General features: G+C 33.4%; 2 protein-coding genes and 1 long non-coding RNA gene across 3 annotated transcripts; 1 reads left to right on the forward strand and 2 right to left on the reverse strand.

The window, feature by feature from the left end:
* Window positions 1-18: 18 nt before the first annotated feature.
* LOC127731331 (glutathione S-transferase-like) lies at window positions 19-7,175 on the forward strand. Its single transcript, XM_052240319.1, has 5 exons — window positions 19-356; window positions 1,397-1,489; window positions 3,532-3,647; window positions 6,132-6,242; window positions 6,789-7,175. The coding sequence occupies exons 1-5, from the start codon at window positions 224-226 to the stop codon at window positions 6,951-6,953; spliced, it is 618 nt and encodes a 205-aa protein (XP_052096279.1). The 5' UTR covers window positions 19-223; the 3' UTR covers window positions 6,954-7,175.
* On the reverse strand, window positions 7,007-16,236 carry LOC127731260 (uncharacterized). Its single transcript, XM_052240296.1, has 3 exons — window positions 16,122-16,236; window positions 9,603-9,738; window positions 7,007-8,245 (listed from the first exon to the last, which is right to left on the reverse strand). Exons 1-3 carry the CDS (start codon window positions 16,126-16,128, stop codon window positions 7,708-7,710), a joined length of 681 nt encoding a protein of 226 aa, XP_052096256.1. The 5' UTR covers window positions 16,129-16,236; the 3' UTR covers window positions 7,007-7,707.
* Window positions 16,237-16,851: 615 nt separating this feature from the next.
* On the reverse strand, window positions 16,852-18,420 carry LOC127731428 (uncharacterized). The gene is made up of 3 exons (XR_007995620.1): window positions 18,155-18,420; window positions 17,536-17,643; window positions 16,852-17,305 (listed from the first exon to the last, which is right to left on the reverse strand). It is a non-coding gene; the product is annotated as an uncharacterized LOC127731428 (long non-coding RNA).
* Window positions 18,421-25,074: the final 6,654 nt, after the last annotated feature.

The raw sequence follows: 25,074 nt of genomic DNA on the forward strand, positions 1-25,074 counted from the left end.
TATAGCAACAAGCAAATGTTCTAAAAATAGCATTTACCTGTTAAAATATTTTACAATATTTGTGTAGATGTTTTGAGAGTTCTTGCTTTTGACTATCATGTTACGGTTTTTAAACCAGAAAAGTATTGCTGTGTTATGACCGAATAGCCTATTATATGTTCTAATTTCTAATACAACGAAGTCTTATTTTGTAAAACACAAATCATTACTGACACACATCATCATGGCCGATTATAAACTGTACTATTTTCCTATTCGTGGTAGAGCTGAACTGACTCGAATTATGTTTGTCGCTGCTGGAATTAAGTTTGACGACATACGTGTCCCAAGATCTGATTGGCCAGAGAAGAAAAAGAGTAAGTAGATTTGTATTTTGATTTACAATGTACAGATTCTGGGATATGGGACGGAATACAAAATGATGGAGAAAATATAAGAAGGGGAATCAAAAACCACAATTTGAAATCAGATACATTGTACATAAACCCGTGGCAAATTTTTAAAAAGACCAACACCTTCACAATCTACATATAAAACTAAATGCAATGCCACGTTAAAGAACCCTTGCACCATCTTGTTGAAGGGTTCGCCATAAAGAGGCGATCAATCAATAATTTTAACATTGTTAAACTCATTAAGTCAAAATTCTTTTTAAGGCTATAATTAATACGAGGCCATTTGAAATTGGAATGTTCAGTTGATTTCATCTCCTCGATTGCTACCATGTCTTGGTGGTATTTCGAACCATAAGCGGAAGAAGAGCTAGAGTCTAGAAATGTACAAGAAAATGTGAGAGGCTAGCAAATCTTTATTTCATCTAAAACCGTGTAACATGCATTCTCTTTTTATTCTTCAATATTGCCCTTGCTGAATTCTTTCACTGTTTATATTTTAAAGTTACTTCAACATAGATTTTACAATTTCTATAAAAAGCATTCAAAATATCAGTTGCTACAACAATTATGCGAAATATACACATGAACAAAATGTACCCTCTTTCACACTTAAGGTGAATTACTTACATCTGCCACCAACTGCTGTCGCCACTCTCCCTAGATATTAAATATTTTACGAAAATTACAGAAAAAATAATAAATATACACATTGTGTAAAATTCAAGCCATTACACCTTCGGAAAAAATAATGTGTAATCCTTTATTTTATATTGTGGTTGATATTCCCGACATTACCAAAACATGACTGATACTATCACAATATATAGGAACAATAAACGAGTCCTGTAAAGAACCGGCTGTTCCCGGACTTAAGGACACTGACGAGTCTTTTTCGAGTGACCATTCTTGGCATAAGCCACATCTAGTCAATATTTTATTGTTTAGTTTCCGCTTCTTTTTTTTCTTTCTGTATTTGATTTTGAAATATATTTATTATTCAGCCTTTCCTAATGGGAAGTTGCCAATGCTAGACTACAAAGGACAGTATCTTACACAAAGCCTGGCCATTGCACGGTTTATTGCAAAAACTTGTGGTAAGTTACACAGCATTTACCTTTTCTGAATTCGCAATAGTGAAGCAATGTTTAACCTCTCAAACTCGCATTTTAATTTAACTTCTTATCAGTAAAAGTAAGGAGCTTAGGTTATAAATGTTCGCATAAAACAACAACAATACCACAAAACTACCGGAAGTGAATCGTTACCGAACTAAATGTCACAAATAACCAAAGCGTACAAATTACGACCTTAGTTTGAAACTTGTCAGAAGGCGAAAAAAAGAAGAGAGAACTGACGAATACTTATTTTCAATCTGATTAAAATTCAGATCTATCTTAACTCACTTGCTCTCACATGAGCATACGAAATCAGAGATCTATATATCTTAACTAGATTGACAGGAAATAATCTATGCTTAAGAATGGCTCAAAACAGTAATTGAGATAATAACGGCAAATGTTTATTATTATCGGAATGCAAGTTATAACCTTTCGGAAGCAAATTAATTCACTGCAGATGTCTGTCCTTCGATGAAATGTTTTACGTAAACGTGTTAAGTTTGCAATAAAAAGCTTTAGTTACATTAAATTGTTTTAACTCTAAAATATTCCAATTCTACTACGTTTTATTATTTCTCCTTTTTATACGACCGCAAAAAAATTTTGCGGTCGTATATTGGTATGACGTTGGCGTCGTCGTCGTCAGAAGATACATTGGTTTTCGCACTATAACTTTAGTTTAAGTGTATGGATCTTTCTGAAATTGTACTACAAGGTTCCATATCACAAAGGGAAAGCTGGAATTGAGTTTGGGGGTAATTGTCCAAAACATTTAGGAATAAGGGGCTAAAAAGGGGCTAAAAATAAGCATTTTTCTAGTTTCCAGACAATAACTTGTGATCAAGTGTATGGATCTCTCTGAAATTGTACTGCAAGGTACCATACCACAAAGGGAAAGCTGGGATTCATTTTGGGGGTGATTGCCTCAATATATTAGGAATTAGGGGCCTAAAAGGGGCAAAAAACAAGCATTTTTCTAGTTTCAGGACAATAACTTGTGTGTAAGTGTATGGATCTTTATGAAATTGTACTACAAGGTTCCATATCACAAAGGAAAAGCTGGGTTTGAGTTTGGGGGTAATTGCCCTAAACGTTTAGGAATTTGGGCCAAAAAGGGGCCAAAAAAACAAGCATTTTTACAGTTTCCAGACAATAACTTGTTCTCAAGTGTATGGATCTCTTTGAATTTGTACTGCAGGGTACCATATCACAAAGGGAAGGCTGGGATTGAGTTTGGGGTGATGAATCATAAGGGGGTTCAAAAAATTGGGGGGGGGGTCCTTTTTTTTCCTTTTTTTTCTTTAAAATTTTCCGTTTTAAGTTGGTTATTTTTGATTTATACATAAAAGCAAATAATAATGATATGGTTCGATTTCATCAAAAATTGAAATATTGGGGTTCTTTGATATGGTGAATTTAACCGTGTATTTAGATTCTTAATTTTTGGTCCCGTTTTCAAATTGGTCTACATTGAGGTCCAAAGGGTCCAAAAAAAAACTTAGTTTGATTTTAACAAAAATTGAATTCTTGGGGTTCTTTGATATGCTGAATCTAACCGTGTATGTATTTAGATTTTGGATATTGGACCATAATAGGTAAATTAAATTTTTTCAAGTTCTTAGACCACACTCATTCTGTGTCAGAAACCTATGCTGTGTCAAATATTTAATCACAATCCAAATTCAGAGCTGTATCAAGCTTGAATGTTGTGTCCATACTTGCCCCAACTGTTCAGGGTTTGACCTCTGCGGTCGTATCAAACTGTGCCCAGTGGAGCATTTTGTTTGATACTGTGAGTGCAATAAATATAGTAGTAATCGAATGTGTCTCTTTAAAAGGCAGACTAAGAGTACATGCATAAGAAGTTTTTTAGGACCATACGTTTGGTAAATGGGATAGTATATTATTAATTAACTATAATAGTACTAAAAATTGTCACAGTGTGTTGGATTTGTTAGACCAGTTTCATTTGTACATGGCTCTGATATTTGATTTATAACTATATCCTTTTACTTTAGGATTAGCGGGTAAATCTGACTGGGATCAGGCCCAGGTGGACCAGATTGTTTATACCGTTAATGACTTGTCAGAAGAATATTACAGATATAATCTTGAGAAAGATTCTTCTAAAAAGGTAAGCTATACATTATATTCTTTTACACATCGCCCTTGTCTTTAGAAAAAAAAACACCAGGTACAAGGAAAGAGAATAAAGTGAAGTACATGTTTAGGATGAAGACCGTCAACTTTTCTGGCAATTGGTTCAGGTAGTCATTAAATTTCATTGCTCACAAGACTAATCGTTATGATGGATTAACATCAAATCTATATATCTTCATTCTACCTACCAAAAAAACGCAGTTGTCTGATTTCAGCATCATCGCTAGCCAAGGTACGACCCTTGGCTACCAAAGATGGAATTCAGCTGCTTTCAGTAATTGCAAGTACACTAAAATATGTAATTTTCGTCCTCTATATATTGTTTTAAAAGTTGTCAAATTCATTAGACGGCCATAGAAAAAAGAAGCATACGCAGGATTATAAAAAAGTAATTGGATACCATTAGAAAAGAAATTTTCTTATAAATTTATATATAATTGACCCCTTTCCTTGATTATTATAATTGTTCTACAAATCAAATGTTCACGAGCATTGAATTGTAATTCTGTATGAACTTACTAAATTTGTCAAAAAGGTGACTTATAGGTCCAATGGACCGGGTGCAACATTGACTATACAAACTTTGTAATTGTGTTATATTTATTGATACATGTTTACAATTATTGTGTTGTTCTTTAATCCAGGCGTTGGTTTTCTCGTTTGTTACACCACTGTTCCATTTTGGGACGGGATTTACTATAATAAACTAATTACTTACTTACTTACTATAATTGATAAGTTGGAACTAAATCGATTTTTTTTATTAAAGAGGAAAGAAAAAAGTAGAAGCAATCATCACGTTAAAAACAAAATAGAAAAGACAGAAAGTCAAACAACAATCCACCAAACATAACACAGAAGAACTTAAGATTGATCAACATTTATCTAACAAAAACACTCAACAAAACACAACACAGAAAAACTAAAGATTGATCAACATTTATCTAGCAAAAAACACTCAACAAAACACAACACAGAAAACTAAAGATTGTTCATCATTTTTTCAACAAAAACACTCAACAAAACACAAAACAGAAAACTAAAGATCATCCAACACTAAACGAACAAACAACACTCAACAAAGCACAACACAGAAAACTAAAGATTGATCAACATTTATCTAGCAAATAACACTCAACAAAACACAACACAGAAAACTTAAGATTGATCAACATTTATCTAGCAAAAAACACTCAACAAAACACAACACAGAAAACTAAAGATCAACAAACACTAACCCAACATACATCACTCAACAAAGCACAACACAGAAAACTAAAGATTGATCAACATTCATCTAGCAATTTACAATCCACAGACCACAGCATAGAAAACAAACTAAAGATCAACCAACGCTAACCCAACAAACAACACTCAACAAAACACAACACAGAAAACAAACTAAAGATCAACAAACACTAACCCAACACAGAAAACTAAAGATCATCCAACACTAAACGAACAAACAACAATCCACAAAACACAACACAGAAAACTAAAGATCAACCACACAACAATCCGCAAAACACAACACAGAAAAATAAAGATCAAACAACATTAATCGGAGAAACAAAATCCACCAAACACAACACAGAAAACAAACTAAAGATCAACAAACACTAACCCAACACACACCACTCAACAAAACACAACTCAGAAAAATAAAGATCAAACAAGACTAATCCGACAAACAACAATCCACAAAACAGAAAACTATAGATCAACCAACACTAACCCAACAAACAACAATCTACAAAACACAACACAGAAAACTAAAGATTGATCAACACTAACCCAACAAACAACAATCCCACAAATACAACACAGAAAACAAAAGATTGATCAACACTAACCAAACAAACAACAATCCCACAAATACAACACAGAAAACAAAAGATTGATCAACACTAACCAAACAAACAAAAATCCACAAACACAACACAGAAAACTAAAGATTGATCAACACTAACCCAATAAACAACAATCCCACAAATACAACACAGAAAACTAAAGATTGATCAACACTAACCCAACAAACAACAATCCACAAACACAACACAGAAAACTAAAGATTGATCAACACTAACCCAACAAACATCAATCCCAAAAATACAACACAGAAAACTAAAGATTGATCAACACTTACCCAACAAATAACGAGATGACATCCAACGTTTTTGATTAGATACCTTTCTGATATTTTTTTTTGTCGTAAACGCAAATACATATGCATCTACTAGTTTATATGGATCGTATCTAAAATTAAGGGCTCGATAAACAACATTACTGTAAAATCCCGTTTGTATTTAGATTTCAGCCAAACTTCCAAACCATTGTTTTGTATCAAATACCGAATTTAGTACAGAATTTAAGTAATTTGTGGTAACTGAATCACCGACTTAATTTTTTACCAGTTATAATACATAGATTACGTTCACTGAAATGTTTTTAATTGTAGGAAGAAAAGATTCGGAAATTGTTGTATGAATATGTGCCTGATAAGTTTGCAACTTTTGAGGGATGGTTAAAACAGAATAAAGGTGGAGATGGCTTCTTCGTTGGTTCTACGGTAAGTAGTAATTGAAGTCAGAAGTAATTTTTCTCCTTTTTTCGATGGGATGTGTAACTTCTGTTTTCATATTTAGGATGAAAGGCTCTATTATCAACTATGAAACTTGCGTCTTAAAAAAGTTCAAATTATACTTTCCACAGATTAAATTGATTAATTGATTGATTGATTGATGTTTAACGCCACTTTCAACAATATTGTTCTATTTCATGGTTGTCAGTTTTTATTGGTGGATGAAGCCGGAGTGCCCGGAGATAACCCCCGACCATCGGTAGGAAAACTGACAATCCTAGTCAATTAAGATCAGAGTCGAGTGCACCTGCCCCGTGCGATATTCGAACTCACAACCTCAGTGCTGACAGGCTAGTGATACAGTAGTTCGACTACTTAGACCACTCGGCCACCGAGCCCACCGCCCCCTCTCCCACAGATTAAAGACTTATGATTGAACATGTAGATACAAAACTGATAACAAAGGATACATATACCTGTACGTGTTTCTGGGGGTAATATTTTATTTAAACAAATATAAAACCTTTATTTCAGCTAACAATGGCCGATGTAGCCGTATACGAAGGTTTGACCAGCGTTTTGCAAAAGGACACAAATTTATTGGACACGTTTCCCAAATTGTTAGCTCATCGACAGAGAATAGCAGGTTATCCTAGAATCAAAGAATACTTAGCGAAACGGGAATGCACCGAAGTTTAGAAATATGGACTTAAGTCTGTATTTGTGGCTCGTGCATATTACATATATACAGATACATTGGGTATATATTTATTGAAATGTAGTCTCATTCATATTTATAAAATACACTTTCTTTTATTTTCATTACATACTTATAATCATGTTATGACTGGTCGTCGAGGTTTATGAGCCTTCCCTCAACTTCTCTCAATGTATATTGTAACAATAAAATATGAACTTGTATCATTCTTAAGTCCTATAATGTCTTTCCATGCGATCAATGTATGTAGAATTTAGCATACATAAATAAGTTTTAAATCATTATATACAGGCAGAAGACAATCAAACAACATTTCAATATATATCTTGCAGGTGTATAATATTTACTGCATGGATCACACTGTGTTTTTCATAATTGGCGTTAAACTATGAACCTCAACATCATAGCATTGATTAAAATGATACTGTACAATTTTTTTCGAATCGAAAAAAAAACCAATTAAATTTTCTCAAATAAGAGCGCCTTGTCGCAAGTTTCCTTTTTTCATTTACACTTTTTTATGAGTTGATAGATAAACGAACATAAAAGGTTTTGAACCATTTTCCCGAATTCTTTCGTACACACGAATCAGCAGAAACTGTAAACTTTTTTAAAGTTGATTTGTTAACAAGCAAAGGTACAGATAGCTCTAAATGGAAGACATGTCAATTTTATTTCATGGGCGTTAAAAGACGAAAGTTTCAATAATGATGTGATGAGCTCAATCCATACATTTTATCCAGTGAATGATTTTGGAACATCATAGTCTAGTGTTTCCCCTCCGTCTTCTGTAAATGTTGTTGGTACATCATAGTCTGGTGCATCTTCATCTTCGTCATCAACACGTTCTAACGTCCTTTTCTTTATTGACTTTGGTGGCTGAGGCCTATCGTAAGTTTCAATAGTTTCTTCGACACCGTTCATATCATTATCTATTTGCATGTTTGCTTTCTCCTTTTTAGCAGTTTTGTTTTCCATTGGCGGCTTCATTTTTTCCTTCGGAGGATCAATTTTCTTGTCTTTTAGATTTTCATAATCTATATCTGTATCTGCGTCCGAATCAGTTCTCTTTTTAAGATGAGTTGCGTTTTCATATTCATGATTTTCAATGGACAGATATCCATCCGCTCTTGAAATTCGTACATTGATATCTTGCTTTTCTTTGATATCCTGAGAGTAAACAGGGTTTTCGAAAGAACGTCTTGTTCCCTCGGCAATCGTAGGAACAGCTTCTTCAATTTTTATTGGATTATCTTTCTTTTTTGGACAACATCTAAATTATAGAATAGAGATCAAGAATTATTTTAAATTGGTACTATAAATTAGATATAAAAAAATAAAAGTGAAGTCAAATACCCCGTTTGTTGATTAGTAGGACTAATCTTTAAAAAGGACATCATATTTGGTTGGTAAAGCTTGGAGATGGTCACTTTATACAGTATTATACCACATTATTTAAGATCCCCATCATCGTTCATGGATAAACACTTGTCCTATCTTTTGACAAATGGCTACAAACTCCCTTATATTTGTATTTATTTATTGCACCAATAGAACATCTTTAAAATTCAGTAGATTCATCTGTTGTTTGTTGACTTGGTTGGTAGATATAGTGTATATTCAAAGCTATGAAACTCATGACATGTGTGTAACTAAGTAACCAAAAGATTTAGATGTTCGTTATTCAAATGAGACGGACTTACGATATACGTGCTTTTTAAGGAGAATAACAAGCTAGAATTATCTTTTAACTTCACGTTACGCTATATGAATGATGTCCTCTCATTAATTAATTCAAAGTATGGTGAGTTTAGTGAACGCATCTATTCCACTGAACATGAAATAAAGGAAAACACAAATAAAGATAATAGGTCAGCTTCATATCTTGACTGACATATAGAAATTCACTGAGAGCTAAGTCTTAAGACAAAAGAGACAACATTCAATTTTTATAGTGAACTTTCCATTTTTATGTAGCAGCATTCTAGCCAGTATCACCTACATAAAGAGATATATCTCACAATTGATGATTTTCAAGGGCTTGCGTTTTCGTCGAAAGGGGCTTGATGCTTTCAAGGAATGTGCAAATTGTAAAGGTAAAGTTTAACTGACGTCAACATGATTTGGTTTACAGTTCCTGGATATTTGTGAAAGATGACCCAGATATGTTCTATTTATCTCGTTTTAAAAGACATTACCAGATTTTGTCTTGGCATGAACAACACGGAGAGTGCGACCATTGAAGCAGGAACTTTTGAATTTCCAGTGCATTTGAGTTGGTTACTTGTTTTTAAAGGGGATATTGTTGCTCATGCTTCATTTTATTGTTATGTTTTGTGATTTCATTGTTTGTACTGTTTCTATGTTTTAGGTCTTGTCTATTTTTTGTCCAAAACTTTTCAATTTTTAAGAAATAAGAAATATATTTCGCTCGCACATATCTGCAAATTTTATTGTTTCACATAAAATCCGATTTTAAACAAATTGAATTGATTTGAACTTGCTGATTACTCTTTCGTTCATGTTGAGCACTTTGTGGATAGTTATATTAGCTATTTCGTGTGTTAGTTGTGAAAAGATGTTAACTTTCTAACAGAACTAAACGTATTCAATATGACAAATTAACTCACCGTCTGACTATAGCTTGGTATACTGATGAAACTACTACAACTATAACTGCAACAGCAAACAATGCAGCACCAACAAATATACCTGCCTTTCTTGCTGTGAAAAATTGTTCATAGTCTGTAAACTCACCGGTCCTCCCTTCGAAAATAGTAATTTAGATTTTAATGAAGAAATATACGTTTTTCGTTTGCTCATTCTGATGTTCATTTGAACAAATACATTACTATTTGCAATAATAATATAAAAAAAACTTTATTTATAGAGAGAACATCAGTTAGTACACTACTTATCTCCATTAAAGGACTTTGAATATCTAATAAATACAACTAATCATGCAAGATTATGTAGATTAAGTGTTATGTATCATCATGGGAATACTGTTAGTACTTCCATGGTATCATAAACATGTTCCGTAACCATATCAATCATGGTATCTACCTCCTTGATTATATATATAGGACATAAGGACACATATATGGACTTTTAGAGTATAGATACGTTTCTGTGATAGTTCTTTCATTGTTCTTACTTGTAGTATATGAATCTTAAAATTAGATATTTTGTTCTAAAAACAAGAAATGATGATATGTTTGTTCGAACAATTCTATTGTTTTATCTTTTTCAACACATTAAGAGATATAATGCTTAATTTTAAGAAGGCTAAATGGACGACGATACGATTGAGTCAGAAATAAAATATCATGGTCAAGCAAATGTTTCAATGTACGTGATCACCACAGTGGTGATCACAGGCAAATAAAATAGCAATCGTGCCTTTCGGTTCGCAAATGCACAGGTACTCAATATTGATAATAATATTTCTGAAGTAGACAATGTTTAACCAAAAGAAGCACCTGGTCTCACACTCATTTTGAAGTTCTTACAATTTTGAATCTTTTCACTCCCAAGAATATCCTCTTGTATTTGGTCTAGCAAATGTAAGTGCAACCTGAATATGTTACTCTTTGTCAACATTTTGAAATGTTACTTGCAAAACTATAAAAAAACTGTGCATCTTCTACAGTGTCAATGTGATAAACAGTATGTTGGTGAGTAAGAACAGCCATTTACGTAGGCGTCAAACTGTCCCGAAATCGATACCAGATGGTCATACGAATATGAAATTTTGAATTTCGTGCGAAGTTGACCCTGGATTTGGAAAACAGCCAGTCAACAGCCGAAGCAAGCCTACAGAAGGTCACACGATGGCAACCGAACCACAAACACGAAGGACAAAATAAACACGAGTTCAACAGGAAAATTAACCTTCGCTAGGTCTTTCGACAATTTTTTGGCATGCCGCTACCGCTCACGAAGTTGCTTCCGGAGCCTGAGAAACTAGGAAACTCAACTGACGGTCATATGGTGGCCTTAAGATGCCGCCATTAATGGCCCGATGTTTTTACGATCAGATCCGAATTTGAGTATTTCCTTTATCGTATGTCCATCTTGTGTCAATTTCGCGACAGTGCGACGTAAACATTAACAAACGTGTCAACGGTCATTGTCGTGACTATAAGTATAAGCCAGACATTCAATTCGGTCGACATTTGATATCCCCGTACCACATTAAATTTGGCTGTGTCATACACGGCAGCAACTTCATGAGCGGTAGCAAAAACTTTGGCATGCCTAGCGAAGGTTAATTTCCTGTTGAATTCGTGTGTTTATTTTGCCCTTCGTGTGTGTAGTTCGGTGCCATCGTGTGACCTTCTGTAGTCATCGTACTTGCTTCGGCTGTTGACTGGCAGTTTACCAAATTCGGGGTAATCTTCCCAAGAAATTCAAAATTTCATATTCGTATGACCATCTGGTGCCATTTTCGGGACAGTGTGATGCCTAAATAAGGCAGATCTCAATCGACTGACTATTACCTTCACGGACCACAACAATGATTGGTTTAGGGAGGAGAGAATCACATGGGAAATATTTTGGATAAGAATTTACAAAAACATCTGGATGTGTTGGTTTCATTTGGGATACATTCGCAGCCTCGTCCATTTGTAAAACCTTTAATTTGCGAGAACTTTCAACCTCGTGAATTAAGCGTTGTTCTGTTTTTGATTTGTATTACGGTCAAGATCTTTTTAAGGAAAATTAGCATAGATCTATAAGATTTATAAGATGATACTGATGAAGGATATCTGTTAGCCAAAAATATTTTTTGTTTTTTGAATTTATTTACTTTTTACTTATTTAATTTGATGTTGTACATTTTTTAAAGGTATATGGTAGTTAACATTTTGTATGTTTACAAGGAAGTTATCCGTTAAAGGTTAGCTTTGACGAGGAAGTTACTTTATCCCATGCATGAAAACTTTGTTGCATCAAATTATCTCAAATCCGGGATGATATAATTTATATTTATATATTTTTTCATGTGATGAGATTAAATCGGTTGTAAAGTGCTATGTTATATTGATTGCTATATACGAGGGTAAAATGATTAAAAGTGTTAAATGACACTACAGTAAAGACATTAAGATGCGTTTAAAAAAAAAAGAATTATAATCTCTACCGAACGTTTTCTTTAAACTAGCCCTTAAGAAATACTTAATATATATTTTATGTTTCAGACACCACTATAATGACATGGTCCGTTTTGTATCAATGCATGAATAGCCGACTTTCCTAAGCTTTTGCTCTGACCATTCCTGATATCAGTTATTATGAAAGTGCTAAAATCAGCGTCAATTTACAAGCAAACAAAACATACAACTGAAAATAGTTATTTAAAACGTTTTTCACGTTTGACTATGTTGACCGTTTCCGTAATCCTAACGTATACTTAGCAAGGGCAATCCAGGATTTTTGAAAGGTGGCGTAATTCCAGAAAACCCATTCTTTTTGGACGATTTTATGCTAAAAATTAATATATTTCCAATCAAAGGGGGTGTACGCCCCCCTCCTCCAAGAATTTGCCACTGCTTTGGGACTTCTAAGCTTTGACTTAAATGGGTGGGCAAAACTCGCGATACAAAAGTCAGATAATTTATTTTTGGAACGTGATAGTAAAAATAACCGGGTTCTTATCTAAGTAAGTTACCGTAGTGTCCTTTGAAACTTTGAAAGCAATCTATATGTTTTCAATGTTTTACGAATCTAGTGATGTCATAGGGTTAGATAAGAGTCAATTACCAATCCGCTAATGCGTAATACCTAATCTCTTGATATAACTAGTCTTATCAACATAATGTATAAAAGTAACACGACGGGTGTCACAGGTGGAGTAAGATTTGCTAACCCTTCCGAAGCCCAGAGATTACCCCTGGTTTTTGGTGGGGTTCATGTTGCTCATTTTTTAGTTTTTTCTATGTGTGTGTTTTGTGTACTGTTTTTTGTCTTTTTGCCGTTTTCCGTCTTTTGTCATGGCATTTTCATTTTGTTATCGACTTATGAATTTGAATATTCATACGGAATGTTTTCCACTCTTTAAATATCGAACGAAAAGAAAAAAAAACGAGAAAAAACAACAAAGGTCCCCCTTTTTTTAATTCTTTATAACCGGGATCTTATCTAAGTAAATTGTAATGTTTATCTTACAAAGCAATCTACATAGGCCTATATATATATTTCAAAATCACACGAAAAGGAAAAAATAAAAGTAATTTTTAAAAAACCAAAGCACTCCCTTTTTCAACGGTTTGCCTATACCAAGTCAGGAATATGACAGTTATTTTTCATTCGTTTGATGTGTTTGAGCTTTTTATTTTGCCATTATCATTATGATAAAAGACTTTCCGTATTTGATTTTCCTTGGAGTTCGGTATTTTTGATATTTTACTTTTTAAATGGTATCACCAGCTCTGTAGACAGTGCTTCGGTACTGACATGATTTATAACGTAACTTTCTTAAATTGTCCCTTTATAAATTAAGAAATTATTTAGAAGTCAAGGTTCCAACTCCCTTAGCTAAAATTGACCTTATATGGATTTGGTTATTGTGTTATGTCCCTTTGGGTTATATAGCCCTTTACGTGTATCGGAACTTATACATTATTGACTTTCATATTTTTTCTATTTTCGTGCTGCAAGTATTGCCTTGTTTTGAAGTAGTCCATCGGACTTAGCTGTATGTACACGAAGAAGAACTAACAATGAATAAAAGAAGATGTACACGAAAGTCAATTAACCAACAACTAATAACACTAGCTTACCAAGATAGAAATCTTATAATGTTTGTTATTATCAGAAAAATAAAGAAAGATGGAGAAGGGTCTCAGTTTCTGATTATACCAAGGTACTAGCTAAAATTGAGAATGGAAATGGGAAATGTGTCAAAGAGACAAAGGCCACAAACACAGCGAGAAAATCCGCGGGCTTCAGCTTGTCCCAAAATAAAAATGTGTACTAGTTCAGTGAAATAGCGGTATGAATAAATATTATATGTTTACATTCAAACCCGATTATAACATACATTGCCCTTTCAGAAAGGATAACATGTACAGGTCTGAAAATATTCAAATTCTTAACATGCAAAATATAAAAATCAATGTGAATGACATTGGGTAGATGATGGATAAACTTCTCATTGGGCAGCAAACCAAAGACCAAACACATAGTTATATAGAAAACATCTAAAGGCCTTCAACAATAAACAAGTGGCTGCACACTATGTCAGGTATGTCAAGAACTAAATTACCCAGAATCTAGAAAAGTGGAAAATAAATTGGAAAGTAACTAGTAACAATAAATAAAAATAGAATTAGTATATGTCAATAGTTATCAACACTGTTTTCAATATATGATGGAAAAAAATAACAACAAAATCCATTAAGATATAACTAAAGACATCACGGTTCCTACAGTGGACAGGCATATGAACACATAGTGGAGCTACATTAGTTATGTTTTAGTATATTCAACCCTCCCCTGTTAATCTCTGAACAACGAAAGGTCTACAGAAAACGAAATAATTAAATCAGGTAGGATAACTCAATACTATCGGTGGCGGTACAATAGAATAAACTGTTAACACAGAGATATGTCTCGTTCACCTTTTTGTAATTTTGATAATGCAAATGTTGAAATTAGAATAGCAATACTTTAACATGTAAGTTGTGCAAATATTCGTAGTCGATGAACCATGACTGAAGGTACATGGCTAAACAATCTCCATGGAATGAGATGTGCCAATGCTATTACAACTGCATACCAAATACCATTGACTTATTATAAGTCGTTCCCTTTAAACAAACCTAAACACAAACATTAACTTGTTAACTATAAAAAAGTTTCAAAGTCAATGAACCATGATCAGGGGTGGGGCTATATAATCTCAATGGAAACGATACTTGCAAATGCCAATGAATTTGCATACCAAATATCATTGACTTAACATTAGCAGTTCATCTTAAACTGATCTAATCACAAACTAATACATGTAAACTAAGCAAAAGTTTCAAAGTAAATAGACCATGACTGAGGGGGTGGGGCCAAATATTCTCCATGGAAATGAGATGTGCTAATGCTTATACAACTGAACACTAATTAACATTGGACTACCACTAATGGTTCCCCTTGAACTGACCTAATCACAAACTAATACATGTTAACTTAGCAAAATTTTCAAAGTCTATAGACCATGACTAAGGGGGCGGAGCCAAATAATCTGCATGGAAATGAGATATGCCAATGCTTATACAACTGCATACAAAATATCATTGACCTACCACTAGTGGTTCCCCATAAATTGACCTAATCACAAACTAATACATGTAAACTATGAAAAGTTTCAAAGTAAATAGACGTTGACTGAGGGGGTGGGGCCAAATAATCTCTATGGTAATGAGATGTACCAATGCTAATACAACAGCATACCAAATATCATTGACCTACCACTAGTGGTTCACCATGAACTAGACCTAATCACAAACTAATACATTGTTGTTGCCGCCGCCGCCGGAAACAGCATACCTATGTCTCGGTTTTTGACTCCGTCAAGGCGAGACAAAAATGGCTGAATGAAAAACAGTACTATGTTAAAATACGGAGAAGTGCCAACCATAAATCATATCAAGTCGAATAACAACAGACATCACAATGGTCCAAAACATAATGAAACGACAAATATCATTCAAAACCAAAACACCGAAAACAGAATATTACACTGTTTTTATACTGTGACAGTTACTGAAAGCCAGCACATAGTATTTTAAACATTCTACGTCTGAAATAAGCTAAGGCGTTCTATTTTTACAAAAAGAAAGTAAAAATTCCCATATTCATTTTTTTGTATGTAAAACTTATAAAAAATATGTGAATATGAAATATAAACAACTATTCAGATGTGTTGACTCACTCTATCTTTGTTTCATTTTCAAATGCCGCGTGATATTTATTAAAAAAATATATCATATATGATAATGCATAATAAATGATACATAATACATAAAGTATTGACTAGCTTTTAAAAACTTTTATAATGAAAAAGCATTATTCATGTACGGCCTTATGGCGAACTAGCACAAATGCCATGAATTATCCAATATAGATATTTAAGCAAACAAACATTTTCTTACCCATCATTTAACCTTTACCATCCGCATCACTTTATGTAATTGAGTATAACAATCATGTATATCCGGATGACGGTATTTATACCCCAACAACGGAAACTTTTACACTTCAAATCAGTATCAACAGTGTAACACTTCACTTCACAAATATACACGACATATCCTGTAACTTGTTATATGTGTAGATGCTGGACATCTTTTTGTGTCAAAAGAGTTTATTCGTTTCAATTGTTTGCATCGTTGTTCCTTTTTTTAATTGATAAGAACAGTTTGAATAGATATTTCCTTGTACAGAGTACTGAGACAACGTCTGCACTGTAAATCTAAGTGTTAATAAATAGAACACTGCTTGAACGCTTTTTTTGTAACACTTTTTGAACGTGTAATGGTGTTCAAAATGTTTACACTAGTGTTCATCAATTGAATGTGTGGTGTTCAGTTTTTAATGCCTTTGTGTTTCATTTTTGAACACTTGATGTTAGAGTTCTTAACACTTAGTGTTCAACGATTTAACGTGTCCGAATGTTCAATATCTTAATACGTCGACGCGTTCAACAGCCATGTAACACTTTTTGAACACATAGAACATGTTTAAAGCCAAAGTGTTAAGATTCAGAACACCAGACGTTAACTTTCAGAACAGTTGACATGTGGAACATGTTCTATTTTCAAGCGTACATAATTTTCCATAAGTACTCAAACTTAAATAAACTGTCATAAAAACTATATTCAATCAGGCAAAATATAACAATAAAACATATTTTAACAAGTAATTCTTTATGTAATCAAATGAGCATATTATATGTAAGAAAAGTACACCAGATACCTTATGATATCACAAGTAACAGTCAGTGAAATCACATACATAATGTTTTTAAACTGACTTAAATATATATCACAAATAATGATTTTCCCCTACATGACTAGATAGTTGCAACATCATTTGTATCCTAACCAAAAAAGCATGTCAATGTGATAATTAGATAGTTTATGATAAGGTATTTGTCACAATGAAAGTTTAAAAGTTTGCAAATTCCAACAGTTCTTGTACGATCACATACAATGTACGCTCCACTTTTCAGTGCATCTTCACTTAAAGCTATCAACTGGCTGGCATTTTATGTGTTGTTATCAACTTCCAATGTCAAAATCCTCCTCAACAAGGATTGTCTATGAGCCTATATATCCTGCAAAATAAAATTAAAAATTAATAGAAGAGAGTATTTCATAAAGCATCAAATTATGCAATGCTTGTTATGCTTTAATGTCGATATATACTAGTGTACATATTGATATTCTATAGCAATGAAATGCAAGTTTTGACATTATAAATTACAAAAGTCGATTTCTTGACCTAAGGTGAACAGATAGAAATGATACACCCACATAAGCTATTAATATACATATATTGTCATACCTTTTTTCGACATCTTTCTTTTTTCCACCACTTTATAGCATGTAGAAATGACCTTTTTGGGATTATTGGCTACCGGTTCCTAATTCAAACATTTTAATCTAACGATTCCTGCAAATAAAAAAAACAAATGCATTTTCTAAGTCAAAAATGGTGTTCCAAATGTTTGCACTAGTGTTCATCAATTGAATGTGTGGTGTTCGGTTTTTAATGCCTTTGTGTTTCATTTTTGAACCCTTGATGTTAGAGTTCTTAACACTTAGTGTTCATCAATTGAATGTGTGGTGTTCAGTTTTTAATGCCTTTGTGTTTCATTTTTTAACACTTGATGTTAGAGTTCTTAACACTTAGTGTTCAGCTAATGTATGTGGATGTCGAAAATCATCATTTATTCTGTATAACAGACAGACTGTTTATTCATCAGTTTAGGAAATCATCAGAAAAAAAGCTGACAGTTATTTACGTTTATATCTAAAGCCCGTTTTTTAATTCGTCTTTTATGTTGAATATTGAAAATTTTGATATAACAGTTATGAATATTTGACAAATATATATCTGGCATGAGAAAATAACAAGGAAGCCATCGAACTACCTATGGAGATTATTCTAACTTGTTACTTACTTCTTTCGTGTTCATATGGGATAGAAGTCCCTTCTCCAGTTCTCTTTCTTATGTGTATCCATTCTTCGTTGAACCGCCTAAATCGCCAGCCGATATCTGTTTCCTGTATTTGGTATCCTGGTATATTTTTTTTAACACGAGGTGTTCAAAATTTCGAGCGATTTGAACACTGATTGAACATGTAATGTTAATAAAATGAACGGATCATGAAATAAGATAAACATCGACATATTTTTATTACGATATTATCATAACAGGCCTCATTGATATGCATATAATTATGTCCCTTATAGGTAAAACTAGTATATATAAATAAATAATAAAATAAATTCATAAACTATACATATATGCCAGCTTGGAAGTTTAATATTTCACAATTACTAAAATATTAGCCAAAAATTCACAAGATCATCATCCTGCGTATACATTCATATTTTTTAAAGAATTTCTTTTTGAATTTGCCAATTGGAAGGATAGAAAATCGGACAAAAGACTATCTTCTTTTTTAGATCAGAATTTGAACACCGGTGTTCACTGCGTCTGCACACACATGTTAATATTTTTAACACAAACGTTAAAACTTTGAACACGTCTCTAAGCATGAACATATGACGTTAAAATATTGAACATTCGGTGTACGAATTTTGAACGCGTCCGGACGCGTCAGGCGTCAGGTATATTTACAGTGTGGACGTTGGTGGATAAATGCACAGACGTCATGCAGTGATGCAGTAGTGGAAGGGAAAGCGAGAGATTAACGGAAATGATTGTTATCAGAAACTTCCTTTAAGCGGATACAGGTTTATCTTAAATGGAGAGGATAAGGGACACCAGAAAGTTTAGGGATTTTTGTTATGTAAAAAAAGGTTGTAAAATGCAATTCATAAGTAACTTCTGTTGCGAAAAGGGCCGTCATGATAAATAAGAATAATCTAACTTACAATAGGAATCGTTATTGTAAATGGATCTCACACCATCCCACCCTACATCTTTATTTTCCCTTGCAAAATTGTTTGATGACTAGACCTTTAATTAGACTAACCACTGACTTTGCTATGGCTTACGACTTTAAGGTTGGGCTATTTTTGTTCTTGTAATTATTCTGTCATTTAAATTGAAAGTCCGACAATCAGAGAAAACGATTTTTTTAGAGCAAATAGTAGAAAAAACAAAGAATATGGGGTATCCATCCATGACACAAAATCAGTACATGCAATGCGAAAAAACACACAAACAGCGAAGGTACAGCGTTATCAATTCAAGATATGAAGTAAGTTACTAATGACAACTAATATGGTAAGAATGAGCAGTCTGATAAACAGGACGGCATGTTTTCAAATGGGCAAGATCACCTGCAGTTCTAATGAATTCAAAAGTTTGATTTACCAGCATTTAGGAAGACACAAACACAATATTAATGTTATAAATATCCAACCAATGGAAAACGTCCAAAATAAAACTAGGATATTGACATAAACAATTTGTAGATAGTTTGAAAATTTGTGAACTGTCTTGGATTAAATAGCTACAGACAGCATATTGTTCAAAATCGATAGTTAAAAACTTTCAGAAAAAGGAACAACATATCGTCCCCCATCTAAAATAGAACAGCGTAGTCAGGTCATTAAAGACGGTCTTTCATCATATTGTAAAAATTTGTGTTAACGGGAGAAATATGATAAAAAAAATCTCTTAATTCTTATTTGTACAAATAAGTGAATATTTGGGGTATTCGCATATTTAATTTGAAAACAATTAGAACTTAATAAAAGAGTTATTAATACGCCAATTTTTATTAAACTAGAACAAACTTCTCTTACATTTCGGTTTAGATTTTGCTCATTATTGAGGGCCGTACGGTGACACATAAGTGCTAACTTTAACGTCATTTTTATCTCTGGTGGAAAGTTGTCTCATTTTCGGACGCATGAAATTATTAAACGTGTTGTTTTCAATTTTTGCAATACTACCACGTCTTCTTATCTCTACATTAAGTACACACAAGGCGGTGTGTGTTCGGACTGGCCGACAAAGCAGCCAACAATGTGATGGCGGTATGACGTAAATACTGTAGTAACACGGAAGTTTATAAGAATGAATAACTTAATGTAAATTGAGTGGTAAGGTTCTGAAAAGTGAGTCCACACGGAAGAAAGGCCTATTATTGTTTTTATAACAAATGAAATATTTTATCCTATTTACTAGTTTTAGCAGGTACGTTGTTAAGCGACAATCTCTCACAAATTTTGCTCGTTGTTGAAGGTCGTACGGTGACCTATGTTTGATAACATCTAGACCGTCTTTGGTTTCTGGTGATAGTTGTCTCATTTGCAATCATACTAAATCTCCTTATTTTTATATTTTTTTCTTTACAAAATTTTGGTCATGAGAAACTAAGAAGATAAGCTGAACACTTTCGAGTTTGATTGAATAATTGTTTGTTTTTATCTTATTTACAAGAATGTTGACGGTCGTTTAGGAGACTGTCTAAAATTGTGGCAGACATGTATAAGTACCAGTGTTTCCTAAGCGAAATGTGTAAGAACATATATCTTTATGGACTGGAGCTGTCAGCTTTATTGAAGTAGTTATGACATTAGGCATATGTTCTCAGAAAACTATCAGTTTCCTCAGAGTTGGAGAGTAGATATGGAAACCACAGCTGAATAATTCAGTTTATACAAACAAATCTATGAACCTCTACGTATTTAGCAGTTTCTGAAACATCTGAATAATGTCCATTGTTATGTCCGATTCATTCACTACGAACTGCTTTAGAGTGACCTAATTTTTATATCTTAAATTCTACAATTTCAAAGTAACATGGAGATCTGGTTTTCTCTGTTTGTTGATGTATTGTATCATTATGGTGTTAATAATAAAACCAAATTATCTGCTAAAGTAGATAGAACACGCAATAGTTCTAAAGAATATTCATATGCAACTTTTCTAGGCTGTACACAATGTCCCTTTAGCTGGTTGTCGAGAACGCTTTCCATATTAAATACAATACTGTTTAGTCCATTTATGGTAATATCATTTTGGCGTGGCTCGGTACTTATACATCCCGCCATTGTGTTATTGTGCTATGTTCATTTTTTTGTAGTCTTGTCTTTCATTTTTGCTTATGTGCTTTGTCTATATATCATTTTGTTTTTCTTTGTTGACATATAAGTCAAAATTTAGAACATGACATTGACCTTTGACCTTGACCTCAAATTTATTTTTATGAACCCAGGATCTCAAATACACGTACCTTAGGTCTGTATTACTTACCATTCATGTGATACATTGACATATCACTTATGTCAAATTCAAAAGGGGAAATAACTTTCATATGGAGTCTACGAATTGATTCGGTTAAAATTTGACAAATCATCCTGAGGATATAACGAGCAATTTAGTAAAATAAATTTGTCGCTTTCTTTTACGGTTACGGAGGAGATCTCACCACAAAGAAAACAGTGTTTGGGGAGATAACTCTTACAATAAAAAGTCTTCGACTAAACAGGACCAGTCTCAAAAGCGCAATAACTGTTCGATATCATATGCAAAAAATCTAAGCGACATCTTGCGAAACCACAAAAGAAGTTTTAAAATTTGGCGGAAGAAGAAAACAAATAATCAGAACAAATGCAATAGGTCTTTCCACAAAATAGTGGAAAGACCTAATAAATAAAAATAAAATAATATAAGTGTATGTATGTGTTTCATACCTAATATGTTTTATTACAAGGAAAAATATAGTACAAATAAGTTATTGAGCTATCGAAAAAATCTGTTTGAAGATTGAATATATCGAAACACACACTCAAACAGCTCTAAATATTAGTATCATTAGACAAATCGTCACTACTTTATATTAAAATTTTGCTTAGATAGTTGGGACATAGATCCCGCAACATTGCTATATTTATATCTGGACAAATCAAATTCTTAATACCAAGTAGAAGAGTAATCCGGTAGTTCATGTAATGGACGCAATGAATTAAATAGTGCTCAGTGCTTTCAATACGGTTACCTGGGCAGAAATCGCAAAACCTATTTAATGTAAGATTATATTTGTAAAAGTGGTCATTAAGGGCACTAAGCCCTAAGCGTAATCTAGTATAAATCTTTTTCTCATAACCATGCCCTCGTGAATATATTTTTTTACTACACAAATTGAGATTCTTCTTTAACAACCTTTTGAAACTCGCCAAAGAAGTTGCTGAAATTAGTTCAGCTGATAAGCTATTACAGTCTCTAATTGTAGCTAGAAGAAAAGAATTATAGTATGCTACTGTTCTTGACCTGATAGGTATCAAGTTGTCATGTCGTCTTAAGTTATAGTTTTCGGTGTTATGATGGAATAATGGATGAAAATTACAGAGATAATCTGGGACAAGATGATTTTTAATGTTGTACAGGTATTGTAAGTCTATGAACTTTACGGCATGTTTTAAGAAGCTCAAGGCCAACCTCTTTCAATAAAGTGACATGTTTTGTGACCCTGATTGCCCCAGTAGATAGAATGCAGGCACGTCTCTGTACATGAGCGCTCAACCCGGCCTCCCATAACCTGGGACAGTAGTGTTACAGCACAACATAAAAACAAACTATAAAAATCAGTTGAGAAGGGCTTAACTCATCAGGTCGATACAAAGCAGAAAAACATCTAACAATAAAAGGAAGAATATGTCTGAGGACACGAATGCCCCCGCTCAAGTTTATCAATTTTCCAAGTTAAAAAGGGGCATTACTCTAGAACGGTAAATGACTCGTTGCCCAAATTCGGACTCTGTCTGCGTTTTTGTAGTTTTAAGCATTGTGTATGAGCTTCATAAAATTTGTGTGAGGCAAAGTTAAGTTAGAGTGCGGAAACGAAAAAAAATACAGTTTTCCAAGTTACAAAGGGCATGACTCTAGAATGGTAAGTGACTCGCTTTCCAAATTCAAACTCCGTATGATGGAGCCAAAGGAACATCGCCGTCTAAAAAGGGAAAATTAACAATAGGGAATGAAAAATCGTCTCTTTTGTCGTCAATTTTAGTATGGAGTTTCCGTTTAAAAAATAAGATGTCTAAATCTAGAAAAGGACAACTACTGCTGTTTATGTTAGATTCATTTAAAGTAAGTTCCTTTGGGTAAATTTCGGTAGTATATTTAGAGAACTCTGGATTATTTAACGAAAAAATATCATCAAGATAACGGTAGGTATTGTTGAATGTATCAACCAAATGTAACTTTACTGAGTTTGGTCATAAACTGAGATTCATAGCAATACAGGAATAAATCTGCTATTAAAGGGGCGTAGTTAGTGCCCATATGAATACCTACTACCTGTCGATACATTTTATCGCCGAAACGTACATATATGTTGTCCAGGAGAAAATTTAAAGCTTCAATCATATCTTCACATTTCCAGTAAGTGTATCTCGCATACTTTCCTTTTTCGTTACAGAAAAAGGCTTTAAACGAGTTACAGCAAATAAATTTGCAATGAGATTTTTCAAAAGACCATTTAATCTAATATGAAAACTTTTTCTTGATAAGATTGTGTGGAAGTGTAGTGTAGAGAGTAGAAAAATTATAACTGTCAACAGAATTGAAAGGTCCATCAAAAGCACGTAATTTATCTAAAACCTCTAATGAATTTTTAACACTCCAAAAATAATCAATACCATTATTTTCATAAGCTTTATTACAAAACTTAACAAGATCTTTGATATTAGTAAGGGAGGTAGTTAGAAGCACTGACAGATTAGTAGTAGAACACATACAAGATGCGGAGATGAAACGGAATTTAAATGGTTGTTTGTGTAATTTAGGTAACCAGTACATAGTCGGGAGTTTCAAATGTTCGGAAGAGGCTTTAAGCTGGGTAGTGGCAGTGATATGCTTGTTTACAAGTTGACTCTCTGTGGAGCGTACGGACCTGAATTTAGACGAATTGATAATTTCATTTTGGAGAACTTCCGTGTAGTATATGCACCACACCACCACTACATTATTGGCTTCTTTGTCTGCCGATACGAACACAAACCGCTTTGCGAGTACTTCGAGTTTATTTTTTATTCTAGAAATGGGTATATCATGGACCCTACTATTAATTTCAAAATTGTTTTCAAAATTAGATATACGAATATCAACAGTATTCATAATTTTATTCAAATAACTGTCTAGATATTTTTTATATATAAAAAAGAAGATGTGGTATGATTGACAATGAGACAACTCTCCACAAGAGACCAAATGACACAAAAATTAACAACTATAGGTCACCGTACGGTCTTCAACAATGAGCAAATCCATACCGCACAGTCAGCTATAAAAGGCCCCGAAATGACAATGTAAAACAATTCAAACGAGAAAACTAACGGCCTAATTTATGTACAAAAAATGAACGAAAAACAAATATGTAACACATAAACAAACGACAACCACTGAATTACAGGCTCCTGACTTGGGACAGGCATATACATACAGAATGTGGCGGGGTTAAACATGTTAGCGGGATCCCAACCCTCCCCTAACCTGGGACAGTGATGTAACAGTAAAACATAAGAACGAACTATAAAAATCAGTTGAAAGAGGCTTAACTCATCAGATGGATAAAAGTACAAATACTACAAATACAAGTGGACGTGGCCGGGTACTTGTACATCCAAACAACAAAAAGACACTAAGTACAGATCTGAGAGTACTTGCAGTTACTGACAGCTAGTTCAAAGCCACTAACAACTAATAAAAAAAATCATGCATCTAAGACTAAATTATCAATCCGTACACATCCAACATCCAATGGATTTAGTGTAAAGAGGTCATAAACAGTTAGAGAAAAACATGACCTTGTGCAATGCCAAGATACAGGTATCGACAGATTGCAGATCCATGAATGTGTATATGTATATAACAATAAGATTTAGTTTGCTTTCATT

Source organism: Mytilus californianus, unplaced genomic scaffold (assembly GCF_021869535.1).
Source record: "Mytilus californianus isolate M0D057914Y unplaced genomic scaffold, xbMytCali1.0.p SCAF_1, whole genome shotgun sequence".
Lineage (NCBI taxonomy): Eukaryota > Metazoa > Mollusca > Bivalvia > Mytilida > Mytilidae > Mytilus > Mytilus californianus.